This window comes from Podarcis melisellensis (assembly GCF_964234715.1).
Source record: "Podarcis melisellensis genome assembly, chromosome: 3".
Lineage (NCBI taxonomy): Eukaryota > Metazoa > Chordata > Lepidosauria > Squamata > Lacertidae > Podarcis > Podarcis melisellensis.
The window spans coordinates 51,740,524-51,752,890 of NC_138530.1; the positions used below are offsets into that span (position 1 = coordinate 51,740,524).

The following is a 12,367-nucleotide window of genomic DNA, read 5'->3' on the forward strand; positions in this document are numbered from 1 at the left end:
CAAACATTAAATTTGTTTTTCTCCCCTCAGAAAAGTACAACATGGCCATAATCTAAGAAAATATAAGTGGAGGAAGGCCATAACTGTGGGATGAAATTGCTTATTTTTACTGTGATTGACATGAACTTAAAAAAAACGGACCTCTATGGCTTGATTCACTTAAAAACCATGTCATAATAGTGCTAAATACCCATTGATGATCCAGTAGCAAGCAGGGCAGGTACAGCAGTGCTCTTCTGGTTTCCCAACATGACATGTTGCTCCCACTTACTGAGAGGAGAAGCGGCAAAGCAGTGGGGAGCTTGTTTTCTAGAGGTGGAAAAAGATAGTGGATGGTCCTCTGCAAAGGACACATGAAAAGTCTATGTGGTAAATGGCTAATTTTAAATGTCTCATTCTTACAGTGGTTTCACCATGGAACACACCACTGACCATGTGAATTCTGATGGGCTAAGGCCTCAGCACTTAAGATATTATTTATCTGGATATACATATCACTTCAAGTCAAAGTATTGAAGCAGTTCCCATAAAATAATAAACATACAAAATACAATAATAATATACAGGGTGAATCTTTTAAAAGAGGCCCCGTGGGACATGTGTACTCTGTATCCATGGGGCCTCTTTTAAAGGACTCACCCTGCAATTACTGATACAAAGTGTATAACTGTGTAAATTTTGTGTGGCAATAAATTACAATTGAGTCAAATCTTGTGAGAAATAACTAAGCAGCACAAAGGATTGCAGTATCCTAGTAAAGAACAGCTTATACAGCATTTACTAACAAAGCATTAAATTGAAGGCCAGCATTATGGTGATGTAGGCTACCTTGGGAGGTAATAATCAAAGGCCATAAGCATGTAAAAGTTTTAATAGATATTGAATAGCCATTTTATGATCAGTTTAATTTCAGAGTAGAGGATAACAGCAGATGGGAATAAAGAGATGTATTAGATCCTTAACAAAACTATACATGACCTGCTGTGCGGGCAAAGACTGTTCTATATTAACCTTTCCGAAAATCAAGACAGCCAGGTGCACTTTTATGTTTACCATCATTTAATTTAACTAGACAATGTAGAGGAAATATTCCAATACTGGTGAATATAGGTATGACATTGGTTCATACAATTAACATTTTGCACCTGAGAGGGGAAGGAATTCCAGAGTAGAGGTGCCACAACTGAGAATGTCCCCTCACATGTCACCACAATCTGTATCTCAAGAAGATTGTGACACCATGAGAAGTGATAATGATGTCCCCTGATGATCATAAAGTCTGGGCAGGTGTATAAGGAAGCTAGAGGCTTCACAGGCATCTGGGTCTCCAGCCATCTAGAGTGTTATATATCAAAACAAGAACAGCTTCACAGCAAAATGTAGATGTAGGGTAGATTTCTGTGCTTGAACGAACGTTCACAGGAAGAGAATGTAACAAACTGAGGCAAACAGTGGTGACAAGTGATGAAGTTCTAGCCCTTATTAACAAGTTAAAAATGACAAATCACTCGGTCCTTATGTCAACCATTCAAGAGTTTTTAAAGAATTCAGATGAGAAAATGCTGATGATATAACAAAATAAGTCCCCAAGTTCCTTATTTAGTATCTAAGGACTGAAAGTGACCAATGAAACACTAAACAACATCCAAAGAAGAGATCCAAAGGGGATTCAGGGAATTACAGACTGGTTAGCTTAATGTCTGTGAGAAAAGCATTGTTAAAGATAGAATCACCAAGCAGAACAAGTCTTGCTGAAGAAGTCATGCCCTCAAAGCAGGAACTGAGCGCATGTTCCCATCAGAGGATATAGATATTGAATAGTATTGGGGATAAGGGACTGATGAATCATCACCAAACACTATTCTCTGAAATGGCTTAGGGAACAGGAGCCAAACCACTGTAAAACAGTATCCTCAACTCAGATTCCCTGAAGGTGATATAGAAGGATAACATGGTCAATGGTACAAAACACCAATGAGAGATGAAGGAGAACCAACAGGGTTATACGTCTCCTGTCTCTCTCCTGATAAAGGTTATGCATCAGAGTAACCAGACTGATTCAGTGCCATGATCACAGAAGCATAGAGTTGGAAGGGACCCTAAGGGTCATTGGTCCAATGTCCTGCAATGCAGAAATCTCAGTTAAAGCATCCATGGCAGATGGACATCCAACTTCTGCTTAAAAACCTCCAAGGAAGGAGAGTCCACAACCTCCCAAGGGAGACTGTTTCATTGGTGAACAGCTCTTATTGTCAGAAGTTTTTCACATATGTTTAGTCAGAATCTAAACCCAGATAGTTCACATCTGCCAAGAATACTTAAGTTGAGAGGTCAAACTCCCCCCCGCCCCCGATCACCTTCCTGAAGTACATATACTGCAACAGTAATGTTTCTGCCCACCCCCACCCTTTCTCTATCATAGAAACATGTCTAAGCCATTGCTCCAGGTTTGGGTAGCATGTGTGTTGTTTTACTCTAATGTAAACTTCTCTTTAATGCTATCTTGGTGCTGTATATAAATGAACAGAGCTCTTCTGAACTCAAATTGGGACTCAGTGGTTCTTGCTAATTTTCTTTTCCCAAGAAATGGGGGAAATTTCCACAATCATTGATCTAAAATGTTGGTTTATAAATAACTGTCATTATATTCCATCAGCCCATCAACTATGCAACGCTTGTACACATATCACTTGTAAAGCACACTTACTTGTAATGTAACTGTTTAGCAAAATGATGTTTTATCAAAGCAAAATGTAACAAGAAAAAATAATTATGGTCCTTAAGTGCCGATAATGGGGGGAAAGAATTGCCTGATAGCAGCAGTTTCTTCAGTCTAATAGAGCTGGAACAACAAAATTCAGTATTGGAAAATAAAAGAAAGGCAACATGACAGGAAATTACAGAATGTTGTATTTTTCTTCCAGCAGTGAAGGCAATTGACCATGGGACAAGATTAGCAAGGGATATAGTAATTTCTCCATCACTTGTGTCTGCAAACCAGAAATATGCTTTATTTCACCCATAAACTGTTGACCTGGGTACATGGATCACCAGGTGAGGTTTCAGTCATAAATAGTTTATGCAGTGCACTTGCTGATTTAGTGGTATGGTTCGACGATACATCAGAATTTTCACACATAGGTCAACAAGGGGCTGCATGTGTCATGTGGTTAACTCCAGCAGTATATCAGCCAGTGAAAATTGCAGTAAGCACAAATGTACTATGTGTATGTGGGTGTGTGGGTGTAAAACAAAGGCAAAGGATAGAAAGCACATGAGGTGAACAAGAGCGTAATATGCTTTAAAGGGCATATGTTTCATACATGTGTTGGAATACCAATCAGAAACAAAGCAATAAACAAAATGTTATGCCAGGTTAAAACAATGTAACAAGTGGAATAAAGGTAAAGGTAAAGGACCCCTGGACGGTTAGGTCCAGGCAAAGGCAACTATGAGGTGCGGTGCTCATCTCGCTTTTTAAGCTGAGGGAGCAGGCGTAATGTGGGTTAGCTTTCCGGGTAATGTTGCCAGCATGACTAAACCGTTTCTGGCACAACAAAACACCATGATGGAAGCCAGAGCACATGGAAACGCCATTTACCTTCCCAACGCAGTGGGACCTACCGTATTTATCTACTTGCACTGGTGTGCTTTTGAACTGCTAGGTTGGCAGAAGCTGGGACAGAGCAATAGGAGCTCACCCCATCATGTGAATTCGAACCACTGACCTTCCAATCAGCAAGCCCAAGAGGCTCAGTGGTTTAGACCACAGCACTGGCCACTCCCTTTCATGAGTGAAGTGCAGTAACAAGGGTATGGAACCATTTAGGTTCTCTAAAGTGTTTGGTCGCTTATTCCACTGAGAATACAGATGATATACCACTCAGTACACACAGTCCTGGGGCCACCTTGGATACATGATAAAAACAAGGACAGGAGTGTCTCCCTGTGCAGAAAGTGAGTGATTCCCTTCACACACAACCTGGAAGCAAGAGAGAGAAAGTACCCTTTGTTTCCAGTTCTGTTAAATGTTCAAAGCATCTTTATTCATGTCCCCATTGGCAGCCATGACTTCACTGGAGAAAGTGAGGTCAGCTCAGCATGAAAAATCTAGCAGCATCTGGAGTTATAGAAGGGATATACTAGTTATATGTACTGTCAATGTGAACAGCTATGACAAAATTTAAAGACTGTCTGTAACATGGAACTGGAAATGGGGAGAGGTGGGGCATGTTCCTCCCTTGATGTTCCACAGCTTTTAGAATCTGTTCTCATTTTTGTTCTGTAAAATCTGAAAGCCAGGTACAGCAAAACCAATTTTTCAGAGCATAGCAATTTTGCACTGTCTTTCACAGAAATATTCTCCCTAGAATAGAATTTTAATTGAGTACATTAATTCAAAATATGTGTGACAAATAAATACAACCCATTTGAATCATTAGACAACTTTTTGCTGCACATTTAACATAGAAATATGTCACTTTAAGTAGTGAAACAAATTTTAAACCATATGTCCCCTTGAGATGTAACATATTTGTTTACAAACATGCAACAGAAGTGAAGAACCATTCTGAAAATAAACATAACTTCCTGTAAATCACTTAACCTGCTTTCCAAAAGGAGTCCTAAGAAAAATGTGCCAGCCTATTCCAAGTATAGAACATTCTTAAAATAACCAGAGGCAAATTGTCTCCTAAGAAACACAGCAATGAACAATACTAAAACAGAATCATCTCTTACTTGCCCCACACCTAGGACTGTACATAAAAGCAAGTGTACATAAAAGCAAGTGTTTTTAATTTAGCAAATTTGCTTTGCTGAGCCAACTCTACTGAACAGCAAGTAGTCTGGTCCCCAGCATTAATAAAGTCAGAACCTGAAGCTGGAAGAGGTTATCTCAGCATCAGACTACTAATTTCCTCAGTCAATTGTTATTTCTGAGGGACTCCTTCAATTCAGAGGTAGATTCTGATGCATGTCCTCAAGCAAGCATGGTAAGAGGCCAACAACATATCTAACAAGTTCAGGGAGCACCAGTGACTCTTTTGATCCCTATTAGAAAAACAATCAACAGCACAAGTACAGTTTTCAGACCCAGTGCTGACCGGAAAAAGTTCTGGAAAGGAGGGCAGAGCTACATTCTATTAAAAATGGCACTGCCACCAAAAACAGTAAAACCTTGTTGAGTTTCCTCCTCCGTTATGTGACCTTACATCATTGTGCTGAGTAGTTCTTTACCTCTCACAGCAGCAACCAATGAACAGGAGTAAGAAAAAAATACGTAGTGTAATAATATCTAAACATTTAGGTTGTACCACTTGAGGAGTGTTCAACATGGAGCTGTTTGTTTTGACTACAGTACCATGTTTCATGTACTACATAGCATTGCATTCACTTTTCTGGACTTCTGGGTAGTCCCAGAATACTTAGGGATTGTGTAATTACATTTTATCTGATGTATACTTTATTTGGCCAGTTTTTAAAACATGACTTGTTTTTAAAGGAAGCAGAATTCAGGATTCTCGTCTGGCCATATAGTGTTTTATATCCACTATATATCATTATATTGAGTGGATATTAAATGCCTTGATGTTGTTACATTTGTCAAAATGGAGCACATCATCTGACTTGGTGAATCTTCTATTTTCTTTTTTCAGTCATTTAAGATGCTGAACTAATTAGGCTATTAACACATCAGAAGGAACTGCTAAGTATTAATAACTTTTAATTAATCACTGCTGAGTCAGTTCTATTTCACACAGTCTAATACTGCATTTCCATCTAAGAAATTAAGACAGTAATTACAAATTATACAGCAATAATAAATAGGAAGTGTTATAGTTTCTCAAATGTGTTAGACGGTATGTTATAAAAGCCCAAATACAGATGGTTAGGAAAGCTGATGAAGGCTGCAATCCTATCCGTACTTATCTAGGAGTAAGCCTCATTGAAAGCAATAGGACTTTCCTCTGACTAGACATGCATAGGATTGGAATGTAAATAAAGCTGTCACTTAATCAGCCATAGAAAATGCTTGTAACTTTGGCAGAGCTTTCATGTTACAGCTACAGTGGAACCAAGGATGGAGAATCTCTGGCCTGTAGACCAGTCTTGGCCTGCAAGCAGGTCCAATTTGACCCACCAGGTCTTTTCCCCAAACCACACCCATCTATCTATCAGATGATGGCATGGATCCAAAATTCTTTAAAACACAGAAAACTAAGGGCCAAAAGTGCAGGTAAAAAGGAAATGTGTTTTTAAAACACAAAATACCTTTTACAAATGGTCAGCAATCTAAGCATGCACATTATTATACATCATTTCAAATCTGTTTATACACACACACATATACATATATACACACAAAAAACTTCGTTAATATATTTAGAAAGGTTTATCTGAGCATATACTGTTGTTTTATTTTAATTCTCATTTTATGTAGCTGTTGCATGTCTTATATCCAAAGGAAATAAATAATATTTAAGAATAAATGAAAGGAAAGTTTTCGCCTGGCACCCGAAACATGACAAGGATGGCACTAGGCAAGCCCCCTAGAGGAAAACATTTTTACAAGTGGTGACCCACCACTGAAAAGGCCCATTCTTATGTTTCCCCTCTCCAGACCTCCTGTGGTGGGCACACATGGAGAAGAGCCTGGGTCAGTTCCTATGGAGAGAGACAGTCCTTGGGAAAGGGCTGTAGCTCAATGGTAGAGCATCTGCTTGCATGCAGGAGGTCCCAACCCCTGGCATCTCTAGGTGGGTCTAGGAAAGAACCCTGCTTGAGACCCTGGAGGGCTGCTGCCAGTCAGTGTAGACAATACTGAGTCAGATGGACCCAATGGTCTGACTCAGGATAAGACAGCTTCCTAAGCTGAAGTACTGGGGCTCTGAGATGCATGATACTATATAGGACAAAACCAGCACTGAATTGAACCCAAAAATAATTGGTAGCCAGTGCAATCAGGTCAGGATTGGTGTTATATGTGCTTAGACCGTCTTGCATCAGTGAGCAACCTGGCCACCAAATTCTGCACCAGCTGCAGTTTCCAAATTGTCTTCAAAGGCAGCCCCACATATAATGCATTGCAGTAACCTAGTGGTGGCTGCTAAGTATTATGGCAGGGATAGCAAATATGGTGCCTTCCATATGTTTTGAACTCCCATGAGCCCAAACCACTATGGCTAATGGTCAGAACTGATTACAGCTGCAGTCCAATATTTATGAAGTGCACCACATTGACTACCCCTATATTAGGGAGTGGAATCCAACATTGCATGAGCAGAAGATAAACTCACATAGTAGATATCCCCCCCTCCCCCGCCGCTTTTTGGCCCTTGCAACTGCTGAAAAGTCCCTCCAGAAGGTCAGGGGGCTAAAAATTGTGGGCTGTGTCCTATGGGGGCGGGATTAGCTGAAAATGAAGGAATCTTGTGTTCAGATAATGCTACCTCATAAAATAGTACTGTCAGATACCTTTAGACTACAAACTACTAACACTAGAATACTAATTCCACTGATTTAGGCAGGATTTCAGTAGGCAGCAGATGGCCTTAACTAGATTATTGAGTTGTGTGTGACTTACTTTAATGTGTTTAAATCCAGACAGTTAGTGACTAGACTTAAGATTCCATGAGTGTTCCAGTTAACACTTAATACGCAAAGTAAGTTTGTATTGCACAACTGTGATTACAAGTCTTATAGTTAACTCTAGTGGTTCCCCACTAATCTATAGATAAACTGTCAGGAAGTATTGCATATGTTCAAAGTTCTGATTCCAGAAGTTAATGTCTTTTCATGGGATGGTTTTACTCACTTTTACTCAGAATAGACCCAGTGAAATGAAGTAACATGACTAAGTTAGGTTCATTAATTTCAATGGGTCAACATTTTATTGACCAACAATGATGGCCTTCTATTACAAAAGAAGCTTTTAACGCTTTAACTTTTAGCATATCAGGGCTTACAGATATCAAAATGATTAACTTAATTTAATACATTTTAAATCTGTGCCTTTACTCTGTATGCTGCAGAGGTCGACAGGGTTTTGTTTCAAAATATTCTGGGCTGTTTAATCTGCACAGCATTTCACAAACAGTTATTGATCACTACTGAATAAGATAAATTGATGACATGAAAATGTTTTTACTTTATAATGCATATAAGCCATTACAGTCGTTTTCACTTGACAGCATATAATAGTTGTTAAAGCAGATCAATGGCATTTCCATTTACCTGACTATGTTATGCAAAAAGCATTTACTTGATACAACTGTCTAACACTTATCAAACTAATTTCCACTTCCTATGCTTTATATAATATCCATAGAATACAACACATGACAGTGCTAAGCTTTGAAGATTCCCTTTGGTCCTCCTGCATCATAAATTCTGTCTTCTCACTAAAAAGCATAAAATGCATTCCTAATTCTTTTAAGCATTTATTTACCTCAGGCACCTTCACAAAACTCCATTTATAATATGAACTGCACGATAAGGGTTCATTATTTTAACAACAAAAATAAAACACTTTCAAATACTAAAAAATTGGTTTTTTTCTTCCATTGATTTGTTTTAAAATGCACCTTGTAAAGAAACACCAAATTTTGGTACTGTATTGAGTTCCAGGTGGTAATAGATTCAAGTTGTGTCACAGGTTTGACAAAAGACCTAAGCCATGTCACAGACATTATATTTTTCTTATTTTTTAATCTCCAGAAATATTTAACTATTGGGTTCTCAATGAATAAGAAAAAAAAACAGATACCAGAAAATATGGCAGTGCAACTTCAACAGACCTATAGCCAGGGCTTTCTTTTTCAGCCGGCACTCACCAGAACTCAGTTTCAGCACCTCTCAGGTAGGTGCCATTGCCATTATACGAGAAAAAGGGAGGCGCTCATGAGTTTCAGCACCTCTTTTTGTAGCAAAATAGCACTGGTACAGCAATTATAAAAGCTTATTGCCTCAAAAATTTTATTCATAATTCTAATCATCTGACCAGTGTAGAAGTGTAATTTACTTTTACATGGTCCTCCGTCTATTTAAAGCATAATTTTATAATGTTAAAAGCTACAAGAAAACCAGTTTGATTCAATTCTTCCCTCTCCTTAGATGAGTTCTTAATATGATTCTGGAGAGAATAGCCCCAGACTTAAGGGGGGGGAGGTTCTACTGGGTAACCCCTATTTACTTTAAACTTTTAATTTGCTTTGTATTTCGCTTTCTCAAGAGAAGGGGCCGCACCAAACATGAAAAGAGATGGACACAGAAAGTGGTTGCATCCATTCAAGAGAATGGAGAGAAACCTGCTTGCTCTGGAATTCCATGTATGTCAGAGCAATGAACTGTCACATTTCGTCGATGTTCCACAATTCTCCATACCGCCCAGAGGGCCTACGACAACACAGTTAGATGGGTGGGGTATAAATAATAAAAATATTATTATTACCTTGATGCTGTTCATTCCCATTCTTCTAGCCACATCAGATAACATTTTAATGGTTAATTGGCTAACAATACACAATTTGCATCGACCAAAAGTCCCCAACTCATTTAATAGCCCTTTCCTCCCCAAGTAACAACTACTGTTGCTGTATCACCTAAACTTTATGGGCCGTGAAGTAAGTTACAAACTAAATAAGATTATGCATAGGGTGGCAATGTGAGTGAAAGGTAAGGCTTGTGAATATGTTTCTGAAATACCAGATTTTTATTTCTTATTTTTGACATCTCGCAAATTGTATTATCTTAATTAGCCTGGCTTCCAGCAAACCCAGTTGGTTTCATCTGCATTGCTATACTAAAATAATAGAACAAAATGTTAAGGTAATTACTTAAAAGTGACCAGTCCAACAATACATCAAGTGGTTTTTAAGAAGAATGGCAGCTTGGTTGTGGCATGCAGAGTTTATACACTAATTCTTCATTAAGTAAACTTCATTTTTAAAGACATAAAATGAAGTAAAAATACTTCCCTACTGAAATATTTAAACTGCTCAACAGCAAGACTACATAGCTTAGCTAGACCAACTTTATAACAACAGGAATATAAAGAATTTGGAATAACAAATTCCTTTAAAACTAAATTACCTTTCAAACTGAATAAATCAGTTTAAAACTTTACTTATATTGGGTACCAAGGCAGGAAATAATGACACCAAACTTTACCAATTAGAAAAGTTCTGAGAAGGATCAAGAGGTAGAGTCTTAACTTGTCAGGTGAAAGCAGTGCAGGGTTGTGTATAATCTATTAATGAATTAAAAGAGTGCTACAAAACTTTACAAATTAATTATTGGTAGATTACAGAGCTGCTCCAGTGCTTCTGTAATGTGTTGAATAAGCTCTACCAGTAAGAAGTAATAAATGAAGTTGTTAATTTTGCTCCATCCCTGGAGAATAACAGGAGAGGGTGCCAAATGTATCTGAGTTTATATGCAGTAGTAAAATCTAACTGTGCTGTTAATTAACCCTGCCTCAAGCCCCTCCTGGCTGGAGGACTTGCTAGGTGCGGTAACTGCTAGGATCACTCACCATTCATATTCTTAAAGATGTTTAAAATGGGGAGAATCTGTCGATAATAGGGCACTAAGGCTTCCCCCACCATGTCAGCTGACACAACCAGGTGCTGGAGAACTTTGAGCGTGATGCAGATGACCTGTCGGTTTCGAAGGTTCAGCGCATCTTTGATAAAGGAAAAGAGACAAGCAGAAAACAGAAGAATTAATTTCAGGAATGTACAAGGGAGGGGGAGAAATCCTCTAATGGACAAATTTAATTAAACTGTACTCTGCTGGGGATTGTAAGTGGGCCTTTATTAGCCCAGCTTTGAAGGAACCCAAAGATGGATTGCAGCCCCAATGTTATAAAACACTGCCTTGTCTGACTGTTATTTGTTCCCACAATTTGTGCTGACTCCTCACTAACCCCAAGAAGGCAGCTCATTATTCCTCCTTGCTGCCTATGTTACTGTTTCCAAAAAAGAAAGAAAGAAAAAAAGCTATCAGTAAGTACCACTGGGACTAATGGAACCGCGAAGGCAACCCGCAAATGTTGACAATAGAGACATTCTAATGCAACAATTAGCCTGTTTGTATCTGCTTGCTTAGCAATCGCTTTATTCATTTCAATTAACAATTCTTAGTATTTGAAGAACCAGCACAATGAGACAAATGTTTACAGAGAAAAGCTTGTAGGCTTCTTTTAAAAGACAAACAATCTGATAAAGAATAAGGATTCTTGCCTACTTGAGAAATTTTTGTGTAGTTTTAAGCAGCTGAATTTTGCTATGGCTTTCAATAATACCTTTTGTCTCCATTCACTTGTTTTATGTTTTATTTTTAAAGGAAGAATGTTGTATTCTCCCTTGTCTTAAAAGTCAATTATATTTTCAAATGTGTAATTTGAATACAAATTATCTAAGTTATTGGCCTCCTCCTCCAAAATGATGCAGCCTTGGAACAAATGTTAAATACTGTAGGTTTAAATGTTTATCATGCATTCACATTTTTGCAAAGTTGTAGCAGAATTTTTAAGCCCACTTGTGCAGTTATGGAGGACTGTCTAATACTGATGGATTAGCATATTATGAAGCCCAGCATTGTGAAATCGTTTTTCAAAATAACAACTAAATTTGAAAATTTTACACTGCAGATGTCACAGTCAGAAAGACAATCAGAAGGGATATGCTATGTATATATGGTTGAAATTGAATATTATGAATACAGAATGATTTCCATGTGAAAGAAATATAGATGCAAATATCAATAATCACGATTAAACAGCTCACAGCTTTATTAAATAGAATGTGGAGTGATACATGAACTATTCAGGATAGCATGGAAGAGGTGTGACTCTAACTTTGTTGTATTACCAGGGAGACTGGCATGGACAGACTAGGGGAGATGTCCCCCTGGCAAAATCAGTTCACCCTTTAGCTAACCTGAGATCGACATTTCCCTTGTAGGTTCCTTATTTGAGGCAACTGTAATCTCCAAGGGTTGAACTGCTGCAGTTGGCATGCCGTTTCTTACAATTAAAATATCACTTTATACACTTCTTTATGAAGTTAAAAAAACTCCACTTTCCCAGTAACAAAAAAATTCTCTGCTCCACTATCTAAGAAACTATTTTATATGAGAATGTAGTAATTTATTATAAAAATGCCAGTGTTAATAATTTAATATACATAAGGATTTAAGTAAAGATAACCCTGTCAAAGCCTAGCTTCATTTTGACTTATGGGAGCAAGAGAGGAGTTACAACAAGCTTGCAAAACCATATCCACTTACCTGGGAGTAAGCCCCATTCAGCTTAATGTGACTTACTACTGAATGCATAGGATTGTGCTGTTAATGTATTAAAGGT

The 12,367-nt window shown here is 38.1% G+C and overlaps 1 protein-coding gene across 2 annotated transcripts in view; it reads right to left on the reverse strand.

Moving 5' to 3' along the window:
• The window catches only part of PACRG (parkin coregulated), a 211,777-nt gene that overhangs the window by 93,464 nt on the left and 105,946 nt on the right, over positions 1-12,367 (reverse strand). The window contains exon 4 of one of the 2 annotated variants that reach the window (XM_081906971.1): positions 10,535-10,684. The exons of the other annotated variant lie outside the window; for it this stretch is intronic. Within the exon in view, the coding sequence (XP_081763097.1) occupies positions 10,535-10,684 (150 nt within the window). The remainder of the gene's footprint in view (positions 1-10,534; positions 10,685-12,367) is intronic. 2 annotated transcript variants of the gene reach the window in all.